At 39.0% G+C, this 25,639-nt stretch overlaps 1 protein-coding gene across 2 annotated transcripts; it reads left to right on the forward strand.

Annotated features, from left to right (window-relative positions):
* The first annotated feature begins 1,485 nt into the window (after positions 1-1,485).
* On the forward strand, positions 1,486-24,704 carry TCAIM (T cell activation inhibitor, mitochondrial). 2 transcript variants are annotated; one of them, XM_087770634.1, is made up of 11 exons: positions 1,486-1,661; positions 3,911-3,986; positions 7,266-7,401; positions 7,968-8,121; positions 9,324-9,570; positions 11,236-11,358; positions 13,734-13,831; positions 15,558-15,649; positions 17,912-18,144; positions 18,670-18,801; positions 22,250-24,704. In XM_087770634.1, exons 2-11 carry the CDS (start codon positions 3,958-3,960, stop codon positions 22,473-22,475), a joined length of 1,470 nt encoding a protein of 489 aa, XP_087626760.1. In that variant the 5' UTR covers positions 1,486-1,661; positions 3,911-3,957; the 3' UTR covers positions 22,476-24,704. The 2 variants fall into 2 exon arrangements, with proteins under 2 accessions (XP_087626760.1, XP_087626766.1); XM_087770640.1 differs by lacking the exon at positions 1,486-1,661 and adding an exon at positions 2,162-2,414.
* Positions 24,705-25,639: the final 935 nt, after the last annotated feature.

Genomic DNA, 25,639 nt, shown 5'->3' on the forward strand with positions numbered 1-25,639 from the left:
CCGATGCCACTTTTTGACCATCTGCAGACCGAGGACCAGAACAGAAACAAAGGAGCGAGGAGAAAATGGCTCAGTTGCCGCTTGTAGCAACTTTATGGTAATGCTTAAAATTCTCCTTCTGTTAGGGAACAAGAGGTAGTCAAAATACAAACTTCTTCAGATGTTAATTTTATCTGGTACAAAACAAGCTTTGCATTCGGAAATGCCTATGCCGCTCTTGCTGAGCCAGTGGGATGTATCCTGGGAACTGATAAGAGAATAATGAGCCCAGATAAAGCCACAGTACTACTGCCACGAAATACTGTGCTGTTACTTATAAGCAATAAGCATTGAGACCTTTAGCTAAAAAGCAGGAATTCATTCCTGTGTTCGGGGGGGGGGGCGGGTTGCTCCGGCTCTGTTGGAAAATGGGTCCCCTACGCAATGGACCCGGTATCTGGCAGTGTCACCTGCTGATTACCTCTCCCAATTTACTTTATTCCTCACTGAGCTAAAAGAAATCCCGGGTGAAATGAACAGCACGCTTTTCTGTTGAAGCAATTAAATTTATTTTCCCATCTGCATAATTATGCAACCAATTTGCTTACATAACTGATGGCTTCTATCAGGAGGCAGAAAACACGCTGCACGTTATGGAAATTATGCAAATCCCCCAGGGGTTGTGAGAGTGTTAACTTGATTTAAAGCTTCACTGAACTACGGACAGTTCCTAAACCTCACCAGTCCTCTTTTTAACCTTTTCCACCTGGAAATGCAATAGATTGTACGCAGACCACTCCAGTCCCCAACAGTTAACCTCTCTTTGTTCTGAAACCCGTCAGCAATAGGCGTCTTTGCTCTGAGGTTGCGCGTCTCTCCGTCAGCTGCTGCTTGGCACCAACTGCCTTGGAAGAGAGAGATGTATAACTGTGCGTATACATTGAGCGTTAGGAACTGCAGGAAAACAGCTTTTGCTTTTCCCCTTGGGACCGCGGGGCTCACGGTTGGCTCTTTGCCCGTTCGGCCTTTTCTTTCTGCAGAACGAAGGACGCGTGTAGCGCACGTGAGCGCCTGGATAACCCCTTCCCGCCTCCTTGCAAAAATCTCTTCGCTCGGGTTTCCCTTCTGCGTCCCCGGGCGACAACCGTGGAGACGCTCCACTGTCAGAAGCGGCAGTCGCTGAAACGCGAAGGGGCCGCAGGTCTGCGTCCGGCGTCGCGGCTCCTGGAGGAAGGGCTGCGATGCCACCGGTCCGGTTTGCCAGACGGGCTGCAGCTTGTAAGCCAAGGGCATTACCAACACCTAAAGCACGACATCAGCGGCTATCGAGTGTTCGCTCCACCCAACGCTCCGGCCCCGACGCGTGGCGGTTTGCGAAAGCCGTTGTCGGCCCGGGGGCGGTGGAGCCCTCGGCGGCCCTGAGGCGCGGCCCTGAGGGGCGGCCGACGGCGCCTGCGCGGGGGCGGGCACGCGGCCGCCACGTGAGCGCCGGGGGCGGGGCGACGGCGGCGGAGCGGCCGCTCGCGAAGAAGCTGCCGGGGTCGGGAGCGCAGGCGCGCGCTGCCCCCGGGAGTTCCCTCGCCCGCCGCGGCGCTGCCCCGCCCCCTCCCGGGGCCGTCGGCGGGGGTGGCTGCGCCGGGCGATGGGGGCCGAGCCCCGGCGGGCGCTGTCCGGCCGCGGCGGTAAGGGGAGGCCGAGCCGGGGGCCGCGGGCTCCTCCGTGAGGGGGGACACCGGGGGGAGGCCGCGCGACCCTGCGTCGGCGGCCGGAGGAGGGTGCGAGGCCGAGCCCGCTCGGGTGGGGGCTGCGCTGAAACGGGGCCGCGCTCTGCCGCTGCCCCCCGCCCCCCACCTTCCGGCGGGTCCGTGCGCGCGGGGCGGCCGTTGGCGGCGGCGCGGGCCCGGCTGGTGGGCGGTGAGGCCGGGCGGCGGGGCCGCCTCGCTCGGCTCCTCCGGCGGCGGGGTCTCCGGCGGCTGCCTTGGGAAAGCGGCGCGGCAGGCGCCAGCTCCTGCGGCCGCGCCTCGGTGCCACCGTTCTCCGGTAGCCGAGTCCCGAGGCACCTGCCTGCGCGCAGCGTGCGGCCCGGGGCGGTCAGCATCGGCGGGCCCGGCGGCTGCTGCCCTCCGCGAGATTGCTCGTTACTCCCTGCCTTTTTAATTGGGGGGGGGGGGGGGAAGGCCCGCGACACCCATCGCCAACAGTTGTGCCGTCAGGTAGCTGCAGGAAAGACCGGCGTCCTTGCCGTCAGTGCATTTTAAACTGAATTCTATTAGGGCTCTGCTTTAAATAGTTAGAACTATTAGTTAGTGGCTGGATCACTAGAGCTTATTTTCTTTCAAGCAGTGCATCAATCACTTTCACCCAAGCTCATTTTCACTGTTATCTTGCTTATGTTCATACTGTTTTCTTCATGCTGCCTGAAGGGTCAAGCGCAGGTAAACAGCTGAAATAGATAATCTCGGTGTGCGAGGTGAGGCCGTAGCATGCAATGTCCTGTTTCCAAAGGCTTTTGCAAAATGACTGCAACATAATTAATGTTTTGTGTTAGCAAGCACATCTTTGAGGTGAGGTGCAGGTGAAACTTACTCAAACCCAGGAGATTTTGTTTCTTAACTAAGCAATGTAACAATTTCTAAATGGTTAATAGAGCATTTAAAACAAGCAACAATGATACTTTTGTCTAGTTATATAAAGCATCACCACAGATTAGTGAGACTCTTGGATTTTTTCCATCCTCTGTCCAAATCCCTGAAGCTAAAATTACAGGGAGAAAAAACTGTTTTATTACCAGGGAGCTTGTTAATGTATTTAAGTTAGTTTATGATTAAGACTGTTGTTAGGGACACTAAAAATGAAATTATTGTTGTCTTGCCCACCTAGCTGAAAATCAGAAGACAATAATTATAAAGTATTTTGGGGATATTTTAGCTCAGCCTATTTTTTTCTCATTCTGTTCACCTCTAGTAAAATATTTGGTAGACAATTTATATTGTTAGTTATGTATATTTGTATTAGTAAGATGCACTTCTAAAACTTAGTGTTTTGCAAAATAGTCATAGGAACTATCATGTTCCAGTACTAGCTGTATTGGAAGAGGGTTTGGTATTTCTCTTGTAACTGCTCATCCCAGGTGCTTTAAAATAGCATGCTTACTGGGAACGTGTTATTTTGAAAAGTGCGAAGAAAAGTATATTTAAAAAAAAAAAGGTGCATGAAAACACATGAGAAAATATTGCCAATAGGGAGCTTCCCTCATAATCCCTAATAATTAGGTATGTGTTTGCACTCTGACATGCTAAGTGGTTTATCTCCTGTTGGAAAATCCTCAATTACAGTTGCAAAGTGCAGAAGTTACTGGTGAAAATTGCTGATTTGTTTTTATGAATGCCAGCAAACTTTTGATAAAGATTTCCAGGCATTGTTGTATGACAGTGTCTTTCCCTTTGGTTTTATATTGTGTCCCCATAAAATAGTTGGCATGTAAATTTTCAAGTAGGATCATTTGTTTGAAAGTTTGGGACTCATCAGAATAAAAATTTATGTGGAATTCCACGAGCTGGTATGTGTTAGTGCTTAAGGAAAGCTTCTGGTTTTTTTGTTTCTATACTTAAGACAAAAACTGAACATCAGGAAGAGTAGAAACATTTTAAACAAATAATTGTTTAGGTTTCTTTTCCTAACTGGAACATCTTTAAATACTCATCTTCAAATCAAAATATGGTAACAACTCTTAATATTTGTAAGACTCGATGTTTGTAGAAGAAACTGAAAACATACTTATGCAAAACTTTAGGGTTTATGTGTGATTTCTCCATTTTGTATTACTATTAAAAGTTATCACCTAGGATTTGGAGAATGCACTGGTAAGTAACAGGAGGAAATAATCATGTCCGTTACTAAACAGGATTTTTTTTCTTTTTTTTTTTTTAAGTGAGTTAGTGGATGGCTGAAAGTTAGCTTGACCATTGAGTTGCTGAAATGTTTTGCTGCTTGAGAGCCGTGAGAAGGTATGGCATGTTGCTGACCTCATTTACCTTTAGCATATATTTAAGTGTTTGCTTATGACTTGCATATATGTAAAACTGGTTTGATGTTTTTGTTTAATGCTTATTTCTTTGGCTTTCTCATCTTTACAGCTTGAAGCTTTCAACAGAGCATCCACAGTTGAAAATCCCCAAAAGCCATATGCTTGTCCTCAAGTGAGATATTAAAAAGGCACTCAACAAAACAAGGGTTTTAAAATAGCTTAATTATGAGAATGTGGTAGTTTAAATCTGAATATGATATCCAATGTATTACTGCATTATTGAGTTATTAAAGCTCAGTGTTTCAAAATGAGTGAATATATGTGTAATAATGAGCTTAATTTAACAAAGCTTTTCAGTGCCAAAGCTATAAGCCAAAAAGTTAAACTTCAGAGAGATGTGAAGAAAAAGTAAAAAGAAAGCTGGAGGGAATTATTCAATCAATAAATTAAATCTGTGCTAGAGTACAATTGCATAATGTGTTCTAGTGGAGATTGTGTTTCATATCTTTCATGAAGTGGAGACGGCTGTCCTCAAAGTGGTTATGACCTTGATTTTAACACTAAACCTTTCTCTGCTCTTCAAATCTGGATGAACTTCTTGGGACAATCCTTGCTCCTTGTGAGCGAAGCCATAAGCATCTTTCTTGCATTTTCTCTCTCTAAATTCATTTTAATTCATTTATTTTGTCCCTTCACTTGAAGGATGCCTCAGAGTTCTGTCTTTCACCTTCAGTGAACGAATTCTTCCTTCTGTCACGCAGACTAATTTTGGCCTTTGAGCGTTTCTCTTTTAAGCAAGTTCAAAATAGACTTTTGGCTGGAATCCTGAGCCTTCCTACTAGCATGACAGTGTTGTTTAGATACAAAACAAGGGAACTGAAGTTAACCATACTTGGCCATTTTTCTTGTAGAATACCAGATGGAAGTTTATGATTAATAAACTTGGAAGTATGATTAATAGTTTCCAGGTATGTGGGAACTTTTTTCCTAACTACTGGAAACAGCATGCAGCGTAGCTCAAGAGTGGATGGGGGAAATGGTGTACGAATAAGGTGAAGAGAGAACTGAGCTCCTTACTTCCTCCTAGCAGCTGGATCTGGGAGGATGTGGGTTTCTTGCATGGCTGTTTTTATCAAAACTGCTATCAGATAGGGAGCTGGTTAATTTACTATTTTTTTTCCTTTGCTGGAATGAATTTTTTTCCTTTTTACCGCTTTGTGTCCACTTGCTACCCAAAAAAAAAAACAACGAGAGAGAAAATTTCTGCTGTTTTTTTTCCTCAGCAAGATGACTGTTTTGGTGTTTCTGGATACAAAATGGTAAAGCATATGACCAAGTGGACTTTTATCCAGTGTGCTTTGCTTCCTTTCTTGCCAGGTCAGGTAAAGGTTTTTTTCCTGCATCATTGAGCAGCTCTGGCATGTTCTTGTCATTGAGAGCTTTCGCTCTCCATAAAAATGTGACATTGCTGTGGTACTTCACCATCTCCTGCTGTTTTGAGTATGATCATGGGCTATAGTGATGACTAGTCTTGGAGTCTTTCTCAGGTGCAGCCAGTAAGGAGGTAGAAGTGTTTGCCAGTAATACATTTTGACTTTTTTAATTTTCCATTTAATCTACCCGCATGAAAATTGGTTTTAGTCATAACAGTTTGAAATTCCATCAGTCATCTTAAATTACAAATTTTCTATTCGACTTTTCTACAAAAATGTCTTCTGTTTTCAGCAAGCTGACTTTTAAGACCTACTAATTAAATATTTGCCTGCCTCTTAGGCAGAAAACATTAGCTTTAACCGCTTCCATGTTTCTAAAAGAAGAGCTGGAAAGGTTTACAAAAAAAGGTAAAGTAAGGGTTATTGCATCTGCTTGACAACTCAACTGTTGTCATTTACTCTGCCATTTGCAAAAATGAAAAATACTGCTTATTGTCTGAGCACAAATCTGGGGACTTTGGAATTTTTTTAATTAGTGAAAGCAGTCAGGAAAAAGTCTCACATGTTTCTGTGTCCTAGACCTGTGACCAATTATTTGGTCTAGGATGCTGAACAAATAGCTCTTTGTAAAACAGTCTTGCTTACTATTATTAATAAAGTTAATAGTTTTATGTGAATTGGAAGCAGCTTTGCCTCCAATCTGCCATGTATTTTCCTATTTGGGGCTTGCAGTTTGGATGAATGATACTGTGAGGAGTGAAGCAGCATTGTATTGCTTAACAGAGCAGAATCCCTACCCTTCTGAGTTGCAAACTAAAATGAACATTAATCGGAGAAGATGGTTGGCCCATTGAATTTGTGAGCCTGTGAAATCAGCTAAAGGAGAAATCTGTTATTAAATATTTACCAATTCACGTTTTCTTGCTGCTTTTATATAGACTGTCTCTTGGCAATTAGTTTGCTGAGTATCAGCTTTGAGCTATGGCAGGAAATTTTGGTGGTCTTTAATTCAGAGCTTGTTTTTCCTTCCATTTCAGTCTTCTGTTACACAAGGGTGCTCTTTGCAGAACTGTTGTTTAATTTATGCATAATAGGAGGTATTCAGTCTTTTATACTTTCTGAACTTCTTCAACTCAACTTTGCCTTCTGGTCTTAGGTGAAACAGTCGTCTTTTCCTACCACTGAAATTTCTTTTAGTCCTTGTTTTCTTCTCTTTCAGTGAAGATCAAAGGGCAAAAAAGTACCGTCTTTTTACTTGATGTCTTCTATAAAAGAGTATGTTTGGAAACGTAGATTCTTTTTTTTTTTTAAATGGGCACAAGTATGTGCACCTCAGAAACTAATGCAGAACTTCTTTTGATTGAATTGTGATTATTACTCCTGGGTAAAATTTCATATTCTTTTGGCACTGCTTGAAAAATATTGGGCTTTAATTTGGAGGTTCAAAAGTATTTAAGGGTTGGCTTTTAAGAGCAGCTTCAGCAATAGCTACAAAAAATACTACTAAAGCTAGTCTCTATCATTCGAACTACTTGACTGGGGAATTTTTATTTGAGCCTGCTTTGAGAGAGTATGTAAATAAAATGTATTTATTTACATGTCTTCAGCCATTAGCATCCACCATCTCTTGAACCTGTTGGATTTGCTCCATATAAATACAGCTTTGTGAGTCCCAAGTCCCAGCGCTCAGACTTCTAATACCAATTTTAGATTATTATGTTTGCAACTGTGAATGTTTACTCCTTTCTGTCATATTCCAATGCAATTTATATTAGTTTGTCACTTGATTGGTTGCATCACTCATAAACATTTTATTACTTTATTAGGTTATGTCTGGAGAAGATACTGCTACAATGCATTCTTCAGTCAAGAACTTTGTCAGGAGCTGATGCCATCAATGCTCTCAGACCTTTCTATTTTGCTGTGCATCCAGATTTCTTTGGCCAGCATCCCAAAGAGAGGGTAAAAATCTTCTCGTGTGCTTTCTTTGTAAACGTGTCATGTATCAAGGATGGAAATTTTCTGGTTTTCCTGCTGTCAGAGAAACAAAAGTAGTATTAGAATTTAATATGGTTGTTACCAGAGAACAAAAAGATGCACTTTCTTTATTTTTAACAAAGATAGATCCCTTAAACATCCATTATTTATTAGTCATATTTTCTGTTTAATTGTTATAAAGAAAATACTGTATCCTTACAGTCTAATTTATAGTACATATTACTTGCTTTATCATTTTGAAATGCTGTGCGTTATATTTGAATTAATAGATTTCTTTAAGCCTGAAAGCCTTGAAAGTGGTGTTTTGGAATGTACAAGAATGTACAAGTATGTGCATCATACAATTTATTCATGCAAGATAATTATTCATTTATGCTGAGAATATGACCTATATCACTACTTGTTAAGAGCAGCTGGCAGTTTGTAAAAACTAGTTCTACATGTAAGATTTAAAAGGTATAGATGAAAAATAGCCAAATTCATCATCTATAATGTGGGTTTTATTTTATTTCTTTTTTTTTTTTAAACAGGAAGTAAATGAAAACTCTCTGAAGAGGTTAAATGGCTACTTGGAGAATCTACAGAAACCAGGGTTTCGCTCCTTTAAGCCAACTCAGCTTACTTTTTATGTAAGAGAGAGAGAACCAAACTCTTCTAATGTTCAAGAATCCTTCAGCGCTTCAGGTGGTTTTATATCGTGCAGAATATATCTTCCTGTATTTAAATTCTTTCAGACCATTAGTTAGCCTTGTGCAGTCATAATGACTTTTCAACTGAATAAAATGCTGTCAAACCATGAAAATATGTGTTAGATCAGACAGCTAGGACCATCCCAAGTAATTAAACATCTTAAGCTTTAAAAAGCATTGAAAGAACGAGAAATTACAAAGTTGAGGTCAAGTTACAGTATGAGGAAGTAAAAAACATAAGTTGATGTAAATGATAATTTTTCTGCTTTTAATACTGTCATCATGTTTAACTGGAACAACAGTTGAGTCCTTGTTTCCATTGCAGATAATGTGTAGTACACAATGTCAGGGTGGTTGTAGGATCAGTAGGAATGTATTCTGTAAACAGAAGCTGTATAATGTCTGAAGGTTCTATTTACCACATTGTCTCTTAGCTTTGAGACTACAGAAGGTATTGCTGAGTTTGGAATATTGGTTTTGATTAATTTGATTCTATGTACTTGTCTCTGATGTACCAATATGCCTTATCTAACAGATGGGTTTTATGTTCTGTATCCTGCTAGTCAAAACACTTGAGCAACTTGTGAGGAACCCTCGTACTAGAAAACAAATTCATAGTTTTTTTACAAAGAAAATAGTAGTGTTCTGTCCAGTCTACTTAAAATAACAGTTGAACCAGCAGCTGTGGTCTGCAGTCTGATACTTGCTTGCTTTCTAATTGGGCAGTTAGGCCCAGTAGCTAAGTGATGGGACTTAGTTTTAGCCAGTGTGCAAGTGTAATATTTTGTTCTGAAGCTTCTGTTCATAGCCTGTGAAGAGCTGTTGTAATACTGCATTTCTACAGTAAATGATATCCAAAGTGATGATCAGTAGTAACATGAATTGTGTAGATCTGTTGGACAAAACTGCCACTGCTAAAGCAAAAGCATCCTTTTTTGGGTTATGCTGCATCTGTAACTAGGTTTCCTATTTGTCCAATGAGTCAGATAGTTAAAACAGCTCTATTTATATTTTTGCACACATAACAGTTTTAAAGGTTAAACTGCACGTGAATTTTGCAGTATTGAAATAACAATGTCATAATAATTTCCAACTATGTATGCCTTGTTTGGGTTCTTGTAAGATGAGAAAAATGTGAATGCATTTTAAATAATTCTAATTGAATAATACTGATTTTGTGGGACTTATATTTTATAGGGTTTCGAGCAGTCAGTTTTACATTACATACTAGGGATCTCCTGAGCACAGTGTTAGATATTCTCAACTCCTGCAGTTTATCTACGGAGCATATTCAAAGTTTGAATGTGAACTCTCAGCCTGACAAGGATGCAAAAAGCACAGTGAACAGACCTATCAAATGGGATAAGACTTACTATTCATTTACTGGATTCAAAGATCCTGAGGAGGAACTAGAACAAGCCCAGAGAGTGGAAACAACTTTAATGTATGTAAGGCTTTTATTTAACTGATATTCTGTACCTAAAGTGGTCTTATTCTAATGCTGAGGTTTTTTTAAAGGCAATCAATAAACATTCTGAACAATACAAAACTTTATTGTCCAACATGTAATTCTGTCACGCTTTTCATAATTAAAGAGAGTTCAAATGAGCTCCTGGGATAACTATAGCACCAGCTAAGCTGAGGCATTCTTGTCTTTTTGCCCAGCATTCATGTTTGGTCAATCTAGTTTTGGTTGATCTAGTTTTTCAGTTTTGTGGAATATTGGGGGCGATTCAGAAAGAGGCAGAGGTTCCACTTGCTCCAAATAGCTCCTTACCTGTTACAGGACTTCTGTAACATAAAACTATATGGTTATTAACTTTGTTGTTAGTATTTCACTGTCATGTTCTGTTGGGGATGGGGTGGGAGATAATACATGAAAACTAAGGTTATTTTAATTTGCCAGATATCTTAGTGTTGTGCTTCTGATTTGTTGTTCAGCATACCAACCTTAATATTTAAATTGAGGCAATTATAAATACTGAACCTGCATTAAATGCAGCATGTTATGTTTTAGGAGTTGGTTGTTCATAAAATCTGTATGTGCTCGTTTTGGGGAAGAGTGAAAAATACTGCCTTGAAAAACTTTTTGTAACAATGAGGCTTAGGTGCCATTTGAAATAAATGCAGAACTGTGATTGTAGTATCTTCAGAGCAAAGAATACCCTTCATCCTGCCTAGCACCTTGCAAATTAAACTACTATAATATATGCTACTGTAAAACACTTCTCTAATATGTTAAATCTCAGTTAATATTTTTACTTATTTTTATATGTTTACAAGAAATGCCACGAACAGTTACATATTAACAGTCTGGGTTTAATACCTAGCCATTTGGCATTGGGCCTCTCTTTTTGCTTCCACGTTTGAATTTTTTCACTTAGAATACAGTATAAGAATGGGAAGTATTTGTTTGTAAAAATAAGAGTGTGAAAAGAAGTTTATGCTATGAACAAAGGCTAAATCTCTTAGAGTAGCTTTTTCCTAGAAACAGAATGATCTATTTATTGAAAGTTTTAGATGTACTCCAGGAGTCACATTTGCCTGGTTGTGATTATTGACAAAAGAACTAAAAACTTGACCTGCTTAATCTATGTTCATCCCAGCTTTGTAAGAGTTACCTAACTTAGCCCTTTAGTACCACCTCCCTTATTTGATAGTCTACTATGAGATCACTGTGGTGGTGTTTTGGTTTTGTTGGTTTTGTTTTTTTGTTTTTTTGTTTTTTTTTTTTAAAAGGCAGATGTGTGGGAATTCCTTTCATTAAAGCACCAAGTTCTGAAGCTGCCCCCCTAAATCACGCTAATCTGCTGCTCTGCACCTTTCACACCTCCAAGTCTTAGGATTATAACACTGTCAGTGTCTTGGTTCAATGTGATTTCTTTGCCCTCCCCCCCCCAAGACATTAAGCGCCAGGTTTTCCTTTGTAGATACCTTAAGGTAAAGAATTCAACAATTTCAGTTTCTGTCCTCTACTTTTAAAAAATTACCTTGTAACTTGAAATAAAACGTTGAAGTTAACGGTAAGAATTCAGTTAGTTGTACTGTTTGCATGAAAGATAGTACAGCATACCTCCACTGTTGGGTTTTTTTCCTCCTCTTCTTTCAGATCCTGGCTAGATGATAATGAAGCAAGTGCAATAAAAAAGCTGAAAAAGAGTTTGCCACTTAGAAAAGAACTAGAACGTTTAAAATTTGAACTCTCTCATCAACTCCAGCTCTCAGACATCAGGTAATAAATTAGATCAGTTGGACTTGCATTAAGACAGTTAAAGCAAGGAAGTATTGTGTAATGCTATGCTATGAGCTTTAAAGGCTTATTCCAGCAAAACAGCTATATTTCATATATGTAAAAGTGTTATTGCACTGAGTAATATTTTTCTAGAAGAATTCTATTGGGACAAAAGTTTCCTATTACAATCTGGTCAAAAAGACATAGTATTTGTGACTAATAATGTAGGCTCCAGTTGAGGCAAACACATAAGCACTTGAAATAGGACCTGTGTGTATGCATTAGTTTGGGTGTTTTGCTGGATAAAATTGCTCTTCCTGAATTCAAGTGAATATCTAAAAGGTAACTAGATTGGCAGTGAAATGCCACTTTGCACGTGGTACATACTGACATCCCATGAAGGCTTAATAAAAATGTTGTTCTTTCTAGTGTCTTGTTTCCCACACTCCAGAGGAGGAGGAGGAGATTTGTTTTCTTGAAAAGGCTGAGTACAGTTGGTGATCTTAATTCTTCATAATGTTTTCCAGAAAATAATTTATGATCCTTTTTTAAATTTTGTGCCTTCAAATGAGGATGTTCTGAAGTGGGATATTCAGGATGGGAAAATGGCAGTGAGGGTATTCAACAATGGAAAAATAAACTTTGGGGGATTATTTCAAGGGCTGTTAAGTTCTTCTTTAACCAGGAAAGAGAGAGAGCTTCTGAAATCATGCTTTTTTTCCTTTCACCCTGTAAAAGACCCTGGCTTCCTTTAAGCTAGTGTTCACAGAGGTTTGAAAAAATAACGGGGTCATTGGCTTTATTCCATGTATAAGTTTAGGACAGCTGAAGAGAAGGTAGGATCTATAAGTCACCTTTTTACATTCCTGCCTGGTGCTACTGAAGGCAAAGTGATATTGCTAGGTAACAGTAAATAGTTATTAGAATGACTTGCATTATAATAGATTGAATTGCCTCATAAGTGCTGTGGCATAGTGCCATTCTTTGCATCCCAAAGAGTGTTTTTTTGCCAGTTAGGTTTCCCTAAATGAGGTGATGTAGGTTGACCCTAGCCAGCAGCTAAGCACCCGCGCAGCCACTTGCTCATATACGCCCAGCGGGATGGGAGGAAGAGAATAGGAAGAGCAAAAGCAAGAGAACTCGTGGATCAAGGTAGAAGTTTAATAGGTGAAATGAAGCAAAACTCTGCCTTCAAGCAAAGCAAAAGGAGGAATTCATTCACTGCTCCCCATTGGCATGCAGGTGTTTAGCCCCTTCTGGAAAACAGGGCCTCAGCATGTGTGATGCTTGCTTGGGAGGACACACACCATAACCACAAGGTCCCCCCTTCCTCCTCCTTTCCCTGAGCATTTATTGCTGAGCACGACATCCTGCAGTCTAGAATATCCCTTTGATCAGCTGGAGTCACCTGTCCTGGCTGTGTCCCCTCCTGGCTTCTTGCCTACCCCAGCCTACTCGCTGATGGAGGGGGGCAGAGTGGGCAGAAAAAGCGAAAACCTGGATGCTGTGCCAGCACTGCACACACTAACAGGGGTGTGTTACCAACACTGTTTTAGTAAAAAATACAGTGGTACTATGAAGAAAACTAACTTCATCCCAGACAGACCCAGTACAGTAAGGGAATGGTCATTTCCCATTTTGAGACAGTTTTATATCAGCTAGAGGTTTATAAAAGGCTGTAATTTTTCAATACACTGGGACAACTTTACAATTTAAATGCTTTTTGAAATTTAGTTAGGAGTTTTTTCTGATGTGTCTGTGATGGAAGAGATATCAAAACTATGTATATTAAAGTCACCAATGTAACACCTGGCTCCTGTATGGTTTAATAAAAATTATTCCACTGTAAAATATGAATATATATAGCAACTTACCACTGGAATCATAGTAACGTTTTGGGCTAGGAACTCAAAGGGAAAAAAAAAGAGACAATGTCCTTATATACAGTATTTGCTCCTCTAGACAGACATTACACAGTGTACAAACAGAAACTGCATGCCACATGACTGAAACAAATACTGGGTTGTCTGTTGCTATTTGCTTACTAACCCCCTTCTTATTGAGGGAGAGATTTGCAAGTTGTTCTGTCTACCAGGTTTTATATTTATTTTTCCTGTATCTGGTTTTATTCCCCCCCCTTTTTTTTTTTGGCACTCATTTTAAGAAAGACTGAAATTTTATTTAGGCTTTTTATCTGTTCAAATAGCATATGGCACAGACAGCTTTTCAGTAGGCCTTTGCTTTTATTACTGTTGGAGTGCTATTTTGTTTGAGTTGTTTGTGTTATAAAGCTTTCAGCTGCATCTGAATTTCTGTGATTTTTTTTTTTTTAATAATGTTGAGAATGAAATGCTTTCAATTATGTTTTTATTTAGGTGGCAGAGAAGCTGGGGTATTGCTCACCGCTGTAGCCAACTACACAGTCTAGGTCGCTTAGTCCAACAGAGACCTGAAATATTAAAGAATGTTAAAGGTATTTCTGTTCCTTGTTTCATATATCCTAATATAGTATTGATTCAAAGATGCGCGTGAGTCTTCTGCGACAAGGGAGCTCTAGTTCTTTTCGTGAATGCATTTGATAACTGCAAAAACAAACCTGCCAGCCAGGCTTACTGAAAAGCTGGTGAGAACTTACATTTTAAGCTACTGGGTATTTTTTAAAGTGACCTTTCCTTATAGTGTATTCGCTACACTCAGCTTCTATGTTACTTCTTAATAAATGCAAACTGGGTGAGTTGAAGGCACTAGGCTTAGTATTAACCATGAAAGTAAAAAATCCAGACTGAACCTCTGAAAGGGTGGAGGTAGCAATAGATTTGTTACCCATGGTAGATTCAAGACAAAAATGAGAGTAGCTCTCTAAAGAATCAATATAAGGAGGACTTACTAGAATACCTTTAAAATTATATTGGCTTCTCTTATCATGCATGTTCCAGAAAATACTTAAATTAAATTCTGAATTTTCTCAAGAAAAAGTAAAATATTCTGTAAACCTGACCTACCATTCTTCTCATACAGCTGTTTGACCTGTGGCAGGAGGTGTTTCCTCTAATCGTAACTGCACATTTTATACCTGTCTGCAGATACTCAGTTTTGAGTGGCTTTCATTTGAGCGTTCACCTAATCCTTTGTCAAAAGGCAGAGCGGGTAGGACAATAAGTAGTAGTTTTAAATTGTATCAGGTTTCAAATTAGTTTCTTTACCTAAGCATGCTAAGGATTTAAAGTGCTAGAGAAGTCTGTCTTGTGAACCTGTTGTAGTCTCCATCTTTGAAGATCTTTAATAATATACTGGACAAATACCTGTCAGTAATTATACAGGTACAGTTGATCTTGCCTTGGGGTACAAGGATGGACTAGATGCCTTAAAGTCAGTGTTGCTTTTTCTTAAGGATTTTGGAAAAACTGATTTCTGAGAGCAAAAGCTTCTATTTAAGCCTTGTCTTGTAGATTAATACATCACACTGAAGATTGTTGTGGAAGCTTATTTTGATAAATAGTTGCCTGTGCTTTTACCATAAAGAATTCTTGAGGATCTTTGTACTTTACTTAAAAAACCGTACGCGGACTCAAAACTGATTTGTTTTCCCCAAAGTAAACCTAGTATTATCCTTTTATGTTGTCTCTATTCTTGCTTTTAAAAAAGAGCAAAAACCTAATGTGAAAGCATTTCTTACAGCTTGTGTGTTGCAGAGAGTTCTGTGGAAGTAGTGTTGAATGGCTGTGCTAATAGTTCTTTGACCTACCTTTACCTTATTTATATATACACTTTAAGTATATAGCATATTATAGTATATAGGTTGGACCTGATGATCTTTTCCAACCTAAACGATTCTATGATTCTATATGTTTCCTACTGTATACATGATTTGTACAGATTCTTTGAATATGCTGTCTGCTGAGATTTTTCTCTTATTTTAAAAGTAATCTTTGTAAGAAAAAAGTCCAGTTAAGAAAAATCTGTCAAGTTTAAACAGAGAGAAGGCAAATGCTAGGTCAGGTTTGTATGAAAAAAATTCTTGAACTGGAGTTTTCAAGAATCACTTTCAAATTTTGAGAATAATGAAAGCACCTACTCGTGTGTGTTTGTGCTGCAGAAATCTGTTGCTTGTGACATGTTAGTAGCATAGTTAAGCCTTAAATAATTGTGGGAATAATTGCAATAACCCAAATTAGTCAAGAGCTTTGTTCAATCTTTAGGACGCACGGTGGTATTTACAGACCGTTCGGGTATGAGTGCAGCAGGCCATATAATGCTCGGGACCATGGATGTTCACCATCACTGGACCAAAGTAAGAAGATTTCAAAGTAAATGATAATGCCTCTTGTTATGACATCCTTTTTTAAACTATAACCAAAATATTAATTGGTGCAGATAACTGATGAGTAATTTAAAGCAAACACATAGCTACTATGTTTAGCATAACTGTGTACATTGCATTCTAAATTTAATCCTGTGATATACTAACACCAGTCTTTATCAGATCTTTTACTGCTGCTTTCACTAACAAATCAGTCCTACCCCTGATTAGATACAAAGAAAACTAATTTGTTATGCAGTGTTCTAGTCTATGCAGTGAGCACTGGCAGAATATTTCATGATCCATAAAGAGCTCATTCCCATTTTTTTTAGTAAAAATGGGACTTAGAGGGAGTTGTGAAGTTATCATTTCAGTGAATGGCTGCTAACCAACTTGTGACTCCACTTTATTCTTTTAGGCAGATAATGTGAATGTTGCAGAAATTTATATTTACTGACTAGGCGAATTCTGCTGCTGCTTGTGTAAAGTTCAGAGTTGACAAGCTTTCTGGCATCCTAAATGATAAAGTGTTATATGCAAAGGACCGCAAATAAAATATGTAGTGTTATCAGTATGTCACTTAAGGAATTCTTCTTGAATCTTGGTTGCTGAAATATTATTGATAGTTCTATCAAAAAATATTTCTTTGTAGAGGAGATAATTGGTGGCATTTAATAGTTGGGAATTTCACACAGCTAAAATATCAGAATATTCTATTTCTGTGTTCCAGTCAATGAATAATAGGAAAATTTAGCACTCAATCCAAAGCTTTCTCTGGTGGTTGTTTGAATTTTTGCCTATATATGTTTCACTGAGGGAGAAAACAAACCATGATTTGTTAATGTGAATGGTTTACAAAGAACTTAAACAGAGAAACTAGAATTTAATGCAAAACTTTCTACTCTGAGATTTGAGAGTGTTGATAGCCATTGGAATAAAAGTGTTCTTCTGATTAACACAGTCTTCCTTGAAAAGGGAAATGCTTCCTCTTTCTAACCTTTGCCGAGGGGTTTTCTGAAGAGGTCATATATCTGCACAAAGTATTGTGCAGATGGGACAATGTGTGTAGTTAGTTGTGGTGATGGTATTTGCTTTGGAAGACAAAGGAGAGGTATGTATTTGAACCTGAAATCAAAGGCTTTTTATTTTAAAATGCACTGAAGATCATGTTAAATGATACACAGAAAAAGTCAAGTGAAAATCTTCATGAGGTTGGTTAGCCGCTTGGTTTTTAGAGAGCAGAATTTTTTGTCTAATTCTAACCCATTTTAGAAAGCAGTCCTAAGTGCTATTACTTTTGTTACTAATTATTAGAAAAAGGAAGCAGTAGAATAGTGTCCAACTCAGTCTGTAGAATGCTTGGTCAGAGGTACGCTATTTAGAGGATTTTTGCAGTTTTTCTCTGTAACAAATGCAAATTCTGAACCAAAGGATTTTATTGTGCCAAAAGCTGTTCCGATTCTACTACTCTCTTGGGTTTCGAAAGAGATTATTCTGAAATCACTTGACTTGTTCCAGCAGCAGTATTTTTTTTTTTTTGTATGGAAAACTATGTTATAGTAATAACTGGGTAGATGATAAATAGTGACTACTACTACAGACTTTCCCTTTTCACTTGTTACCCTGTTCCAGCCTTCTCCCTGTCACACCCTCTATGTCTCAACTCACAAGTCTGATCGCTTCTTAACCTTTTCTGGTATGTTTTGTAGATTAGAGATCTGGTACCTTCCTCCTTTCTTCTCTCCCTTCAGACTCAAGACGAGCTAGGTTATCATCCAAAACCTTGGAAAGAACTAGTTCCAGCAACAGACTTCTCTTTTTTGAGAATTGGTATAAATTAGGCTGGCAAAACCACTTTTGACTGTTCGTGGAATAGCTCTACCACTACAACTGGGGCAATAAACATTTTATGCAGGCCTCAGATTATGATTTTTTTTTTTTAAATCTGGAACTATTAATTTCTGTATATATAGAGAAAAAGGACATCCATCAATCTTGTTATGGCTTATTGGTGCCTTTGTAGTATAAAAACTGAAAATACTTACAAGCTTATTCCATTGTGTCTTGCCTGAAATGTATATACTTGATATTTCTGATTTTTTGTATTCTTTGATTTCCCCCCCGCTTTGGGTTCCATGTTTGCATTGTTAAGTGTCTCTTCTCTTATAGTTTCTTGTTATTTTATTTCATTTCTTAAAGTTAAGTTTTATGCTTTGTAACATAGGAAATGTTTGTTTGTGTGTGTGCGCACAGATTTTTGAGAGATTGCCAAATTATTATAAACTTCAAAAAAGGCTGCTGTTCTTGGAAGATCGGATAAGCCAACTTCTGGGAGGCATACAAGTAATATATATTGAAGAACTGCAACCCCTGTTGACTCTAGAAGAGTACTATGAGGCTCTGGACTCTTTCTATAATAAATTACGTGACAGTAGACTACCTTTTCATCCTCGCAGCCTGCGAGGCTTGCAAATGATTCTGGAGAGGTAGGTATTTGCAGGAAAGATTTGTTTGTTTCCTTTTGTTACGCTGATTATTGCTCTCACTAAGAAGAAAACTAATATAATCTCAGATTTTCATTATGTTGAAGTCTTTTTGTTTCTAGAGGTTTTAAGTGCCTTTTTGTGGGTTAAGAAGGAATCAGATTGACTAACTTGAATGAAGAAAATCCTGCTTAATTTCAAAGTTCTGTCTTTATCTTACAGTGTTGTGCTGGGTTAAATCAAAGGTTTTGTGCTGTCAGGTCAACACTCAACTGTGTATGATGGTGCTGCTGTTTATATTTTTTTAGTATTGTTAACAGTTGCTTTTGAAACGTAATTTTAAAAAAGCTTTATGGATGACACTTCTGTATTCTCATGAACCAAACTTGATTAATTTTTTACCAATTATTCTGATTGTGATTAATTGATATTCTTTTATATTCAGAATTCATTCTGAAAGTAATTCATGTAAATACTTGCATTAAAAAAAATGATACCTTGTTTTTTACTTTCATCATATTTCATTAGTGACAGATACGCACCAAGCTTACATGAATCTGGACACTTTACGATCCCAACAGTCTGTGATCCAGCAACCCTTCAATGGTTTATTTTTGCCAAAGCACAGGAAGCAAGAGAGAATCTGAAAAGAAAGGAAGAGTAAGTGTTCGTGTGACTCAATACATTTGGCTCATGAAAATTTTTTGCGTGTCATGTGTTTTATTTGGAGGAGGAGGAGAACTTTGAAGAATGTATTTGTGCTCTTTTGGTGGGGAAAAAAAACCCTTCTGTTTATAAAATAGAACTTCACCCATCAGCTTTACTAAGTCAACAATTTCAGTGTTCAGTGAACATAAACAGTTGTTAGAAAATACCCATCCTTCACCTTGTAGAAACAGTCGTACTTTACTCAGAAATAAAAGATCTTTGCTTACAAGACATAACAATTTTTTTTACAATTACTTCCTCAAAGGAGAGGTGTGGGTTTTTTAAGGAAGAGACCTTTTTATTGAATAAGAAAAGCAACAAACTTCTATTAATGTTACTTACATTGTGACAAGAAAGCAGTAAAATCTAAACTAAAATAACGGAAACCGACTAGAGAATTATTATTTCTAGTTGTTTGTCAGTTAGTTGTGGAAAAGATTAGTTAGCACCTAACAAGGGGAAGAAAAAAAATTGGGATAGAATGATGAGAGAAATACCTCCTTGGTACTCTTTCACAGATGTGAGTGAGATAAGAGAGATGACAACAGTGAGTCATAGTACCATGCTTAATATTAAGTCCATGACTTGTAATATCTATCAGAACTGTAAATCTTGTTCTTGACCTTGGATGTTTGTGTCTTCAAGGATTAAGAGCATGAAGTAGAGATACTGGTTTTATTTTGAATAGAATACTGTGATAGGTAACTGTGGGTTACTGTCCTTTTAGAGGTTGTTACTGCAAGCTTATTTTTCTGCTTTGGAAAGCTTTTAATGAGTTATCAAAATATCACACTGTCATGAGTGTATACATGATGTATAGATCCAGGTATTTTTTTGTGAAGGTTATTTTAGGCATGAGTCTTACTGAAGGCTTTCTGGTTTTAGCTCTGTTAAGACCTGATTACTTGGGAGGATATATTTTGGAGATGGACTTTGGTAAAACATGGAGGTTTGTTGGAATTTTTCCATAACCCTAGTCCAGCTTTGAAGTTAGATTATTTTTGCCGTATAAGTTATAACTGCTGAATAGCTCTCTATGTAGCTGTCCATATGTGGCAGCTGGGAAAGTATTGTCTGTAGAGGTTGGGAGGAATGTTGTAGCAAATGTATGCATTTGCCTGTGGGTAACTCATTCTCCAAAAAAACCTCACACTAGCCCACATTATAAAGACGCTAATCCAGGAAAAATGTGGGGCTTCCCTCAGAGTATAAACAGCTGTGTTGTAAGATGTAACTATGTAAGAATGTACATATCTTCAGTTTTTCTGTTGTGTGTTGGATGGTTGCTGGTTTGTATAAAATAGTAAAGAACTATACTGGATCATATTGAAGGTCTGTCTCCATCATCCATTAGCTTGCAGAAAGGCTGTATGAATGGGGCAAAAAATACGGTGGTGTTTTTATTCTGTATTCCTTCCCAGTTTCTGACTGACTGCACTTGAGAAAATACTTGAAGCTGGAAACATTATCTCGTGTTAAGAGCATTCAGTAGATCATCTCCCCCCCTCCCCCTTAATTGTCTAATTATTATTGGAGCCAATTTACACTTTGTGGCTCCAAAATATCCTGTGGCAGCAAATTGCACAGTTGAATTATGTATAGCATGTGTATATGAAGGAGGGAAGAGGTGTTCTTTGTTTTTTAGACCCATGGCCCAATGATTTCATTTGTCATTCTCTTGTTCTTGTGCTGTAGGAAATACAAAACAGTCATTCTGTATTTATCACCTCTACTTTTTTTTTTGTGGGTGTGTCATATTTCCCCTTAGTTGTCTCTTTATTGAAGCTGAAAACTCCTTTTCCATGTAATGCTCCCTTGAACAGAGCCCATTCTGATTTTCCTTATCCTTCCGTGGTTGTTAAAGGGGCCCCGAGATAAAGAAAAATATTTTGAGACGTAGTGGATTTACTTTGTACATGCAGATCAACGTTTTACATGCAGTAAATAGCATAGTGTAGCTGCAATTCTATATGACCTGATGCACTGGGGAGTTCAAATGCTGCTGTTCTAAAAAATTGTCATATCTGTGTGGATAATGTCAGTCTTCTAGTAATGCAGGATTTAGTGTCAATCTACTTCTTCCCTTGCTTTTGTAAAGTATCGGTTTTGTATTCTGATAGAGGTGTAAACCTCCTTGTGGAAGTGACTAAAAATAAGCCTGCAGTTCTCCCTATGTGCAGCTAACTTTATGTCCTTTAAGGGACCCTGAGGTTTCAGAATAGGAAAGCTTGGTGCTCAGGTGTTAGAGAACGTGTTCAGGACGGTGGCGCGGATACGGTCAGCAGAGAAGGCAGGCTTGCTCCAGGTTAACTCACCGGCTCAGTCCATCCCTGACTGCTGGGCTGGGCGCTCGCACAGCGATCTGAGTGCCTCAGCAGGGCGTAGTGTCATGCAAGTACACGGAGATGCTATACTGAGCTCTGAAAAGAGTGGTGTTCAGCCCCTACAGTAATGTGTTCATGTGAGTCAAATAGTCTCAGTAGCTCTGCCCATGCTTAGCTTGGGCTGATTCACATCCCAGTGGCCCTGCAGATGCGCTGCTGCTTTGTAGCTCCTCCCCTGTTTAGCACAGGGTCCGTGTTGTAGGCAGCAACGGGGCTGTTTCTATAAGCAAGCTGGCTCTGGAAGTATAGCCATGTTAATGTGGCACAGTGCCTGAGCTAGTAAGGCTTGCTGAACCTGAATTGTCTCTGCATTAGATGATCAATCACAGTTCCAGTGACTCTTAATTAATTCTGCACGTTAACTTTATTTCTGAGTAGCTTGAGCTTGCCATGTGGTGTCTTGTCAGTCTTTGGAGTGAATGGAAAAAATAATCTGTGAGCTATGAATTCAATATTCATAGAATCATTTAGGTTGGAAAATACCTTTAAGATCATAGAGTCCAACCGAATCCATATAGTTCTGTGATTACTAAGTTATTAACACATTTAGTGTGCATCAGGTGACTGTACCTGTCATCCATTGTTTTTGATGACATGCAGAGTACTGGTCTTAGTTAAGAAGACAGAGTAGTTACTAACATGATTTTATTCTTAAAGCTTACACTTTCAAGGTTATTTAAGTACTTTAATCCCTTATATTAAAAATGGAGCCTCATAGGATTTTTATTTTGGTATTTTTTCCCAATTACCTGGTGAGCAAAAAAAAGTTGTGGTGCAGGCTTTCAAATCTGACTCTGTAGGCATGCTGTTGCCCATAGTCATGGAAGCATGTTCAGTCTAGCCTCTGAGGTAGACAGCGGTATCAACCTGCGCAAACATCTCACCTGTACCATAGCTGTACATGAAGTGACACCTTTGTTTACATGCATATAACCTACAAATATACTTATTTCAAGGGGTTTTTTTTAAGAGATTAAGTTCTAATTTTGTCACTGTATGTTGTCTTCATTTGCTAGGAGGATGATTACAGAAAAAGAGCTAATCGATACTTCCACTGAAAAATTTTCTTTGGATCGGCTGTATAAGGAACCCAGTGTTTCCAGTGCACAGATGATAGATTGTTGTAAGCGACTGCTAGAAGAATCGTTGCCGTACCTACAAGGCATGCACCTTTGCATTTCGCATTTCTACTCTGTGCTGCAGGATGGAGACCTGTGTATACCTTGGAACTGGAAAAACTGAGGACATATCTGATAATCAGATGAATTGTTTATTTTCTGTAAGAGGCTATGAATATGAATGTTTTTAAGAGTAAATTATTTAAATCTGTATTTTGATATCGGTGTTCAACCCACAAATTTTCTTCTAACTGCTGCTGAAAAAGGATTGGAGTCCTAGACAATTTGCACAATGCGCAGTATTGCCAGTTCTGGGAAAGACATCTGTACATTCTCCATACTACTGCAGGAGTCCCAGTGTATGGTAGCAGTTGTGAATTTTTGTAGCGAATTACGAAAATACATTAAATTGCAAGTCTGCAAAAATGTGCATGTGTATTTTTAATATACATGAATATTGCCAGATAGATCATCTTAAATCAAGAGTGTACTACTCAAACCAGACATTACGTGTTATCGTAAGGGATTCATTGAATGCAGAAGTTGAGCACATAACTTACCCGGTGACAATATTGGCATTTCATGTTGCTACCTATTACTGAATTAAAAAAAAGACAAGGGAAAAAACATCAGAGTGTTTCTACTTCGCAGAAGAAAGCAGTACCTTGACTTGGTCTCTACAGCAGAGTTTCCTATGCTGGTCCAGTATTGTTGCCTTAGAATTTCGAAATATGCCAGTTGTACTGTCTGCAGTTACTTTAAAGGAGATGTCATTCTCTTTTTGTTTTCCGGCATTTGCTCCATAAATACAGACAATCCTCTTCACGTACACTATAACAGATTGCAAATCCCATTCACAGCACTTAAAACCTGAGTAGTTTAATGTGATGTCTAAGGAAAGGAAGCCTTGATTTGTGTGGGATTGTCTGCAAGAGTAAGTACTTCTCAGTGAGAGCAAGGAGTTTGCAGTAAGGCAGACGCATGGGTCTCTACTGGTACTTTAGTCCTTGAAAAAAATGAAATAAAGTGTGAATGTATGTCAACACTTTTTCATTGTAATACATGCCAAGATGCATTTTGTATTTGAGTTACTACTTTGCAAAATATCTTTTGAGAAGAATCAACTGCTTAACGTTTCTGGACTTGAATTCACTTAGTTGTTCTTTTTTGTTGTTGTTGCTGGCAAAAAAAGAAAAGGAATTGTCAAATGTTTACTTGCCTTGTATTTATATTTGTATTGAGCAGGGAAATTGTTGTGGTTCTCGTTTTCTCCTGTTAAAAGGCTCGGTGTCAAGTTGTTTATTATGTTGCCAAACTTAAAACAAAAACCCCCACTGTGATCTCAGGCATGTCCATTTTAAAACATTGAGACAGAAGCTGTGACTTTCTCAAGCCTTTAATTCAGCTGAATTACTAGCAGTTCCTGTACAGGTTCTGAAGATCAGCTGATGGACTAAGCAGTTAACTTCCATTGCATGTTACTTCCCCTGGCTCCATCTAGCATTGGTGATACTGTCCCTGTCCCAGTTGTACTAAGTAAGCGAGCCAGTCCCGTCAGCTGTAGCCCGGCAATATTCCCTGTAACGGCTCTTGGAAAGCAGGGTGTCTTCAGGAATAAAAGCTGAGCGTAGTAATTGTTTTTTCTTGCTTGAATTGAATGGCTCCTTACAGGTCTTCGGGCAAGAAGCAGCTGTCCAGTTTGACTGTAGAGGAGATTAAAAAAAAAGTCTGAAGGAAGGTGAGTAGGCTCAATCAGGAGCCTGATGCAATTCTGTGAGGGCTGACGCTCATGTCGCAGAAAGCAGTGACTAGACCTAGGGAGCTTCTCTTTGTGGCATAGAGAAGACGACCAGAACTGGCTGGAGGAGGAGATGTAAGCTGCAAAGAGCCTTTGCGCAATAGAGCACGCGATGTTTCTGCAAGTAAAATGGGGCAGTGGAGACCCTGACCTGGAATGGGGATCGGAGTAGGCAAGGGCAGGCAAGAGGGAACGGCGCCGAGTTTAAACGTGGAAGCAGTGAAAATATTTGCTGTTAAGCATTTCCAGTCTGGGATAGATCTGAAGAGTCTCACCAAAGTAGCCAAAATCCTCTGGCAAAATGCGTCGGCCCTCAAAGGGTGGCACAGCAGCCTGCGTTTCTGGTGGTTACCTCCAGGCTGGGGTCTTGGGTCTGTGCGGTAAGGAAAAGACTTCCAGTCCTGCTGCTGTCCCAACAGAGAGGTGGTCAGCTCAGGTGCCGTGGGGGCGGTCCTGCCCTTTTCTGTTAAGTTTTGTTTCCCTGACCTAATCTCTAAAACTGCTCACAAGTTGAGCAGTATAAAATTTAAGGTTGTGTATAGGTCAGTAATTCAGCATGGTCAGGTCTGGGTCTTAACAGTTATTTTGTAGTGCACTTTCTGTAAATCGGTGTTACTGCAGAATGGTCGAGTTGACTTTACAAACATATGGGCCTCCCAACATTTTTTAACATATTTAGAAAAGCAGTGGAAAAAACTAAAAGGATAATCTTAATGTGTGTGTTGTAGGTATTTATTTTAACAAGTTTGACTTATTTTGAAGACTGTCCCAAAAGTAACAGCGAATTGTCCATTTAGGTAGATGTCTATGGGTTAAATCTGTTAAATATTTTGCTTTCTGACATTTTAATGAGGTGGGAAAAAAAAAAAGTTTAGAGCTCTGAAAAGCCTTTTATCACAATGGCAGAGTGGAAAGGGACAAGGATTTGAAACTTTTGTCTGGTTTTAAACTGCGCAGAACACCTCCGGTTCTGTTCAACAGACTGTGCTATCAGCTCATTGTGGAAAGAGATTTGAATGAATATTAACGTCCACTGTGGTTTTATTCAGTGCAGAACTCCTGCTTGCTCTGTGGCCACCAACCAAAAACATGCTTGGTATGAAGTTTCAAAAAGTGTTCTCTTTAAAAACGAATCCTAATATTAAATTAGGTGGAGTTGATGTCTTGCTGTTTTAATCATTATTGTTTGGCTTGGATTTGAGGTTTTCTCCTCCTGTTTAGAAATTTGCAGCAAACGTTTGAAAGATGAGTAAGAATCTCTACCGGTGATCAAAGGCTTGAAACGTGTGCTGGTCATCCGTCATGAGTCAATAAACCGTGGTGCCCAGATCGTGTCATTCAGCCTCTGAGGATGGTTTAGTATTCTAGTGCAGCTGCCAGAAGGAAATTCAATGCTAGATTCAATGCTAGAATGAAAGAGATGGGGACTTAGGACAAAATTTATCACCTTAACGAGTTATTTTGATGCTGTTTAATACTGTGACCTTGAG

Source organism: Nipponia nippon, unplaced genomic scaffold, assembly GCF_047370975.1.
Source record: "Nipponia nippon isolate SJK-2023a ecotype South Korea unplaced genomic scaffold, ASM4737097v1 scaffold_1, whole genome shotgun sequence".
Classification (NCBI taxonomy): domain Eukaryota; kingdom Metazoa; phylum Chordata; class Aves; order Pelecaniformes; family Threskiornithidae; genus Nipponia; species Nipponia nippon.

Coding starts and splice junctions, on each gene's coding strand:
- TCAIM (XM_087770634.1), top strand. CDS start 3,958: ATGTTTTGCTGCTTGAGAGCCGTGAGAAG. Junction 7,402..7,967: donor GCCAGCATCCCAAAGAGAGG/GTAAAAATCTTC, acceptor TTTTTTAAACAG/GAAGTAAATGAAAACTCTCT. Junction 15,650..17,911: donor TTCACCATCACTGGACCAAA/GTAAGAAGATTT, acceptor GTGTGCGCACAG/ATTTTTGAGAGATTGCCAAA.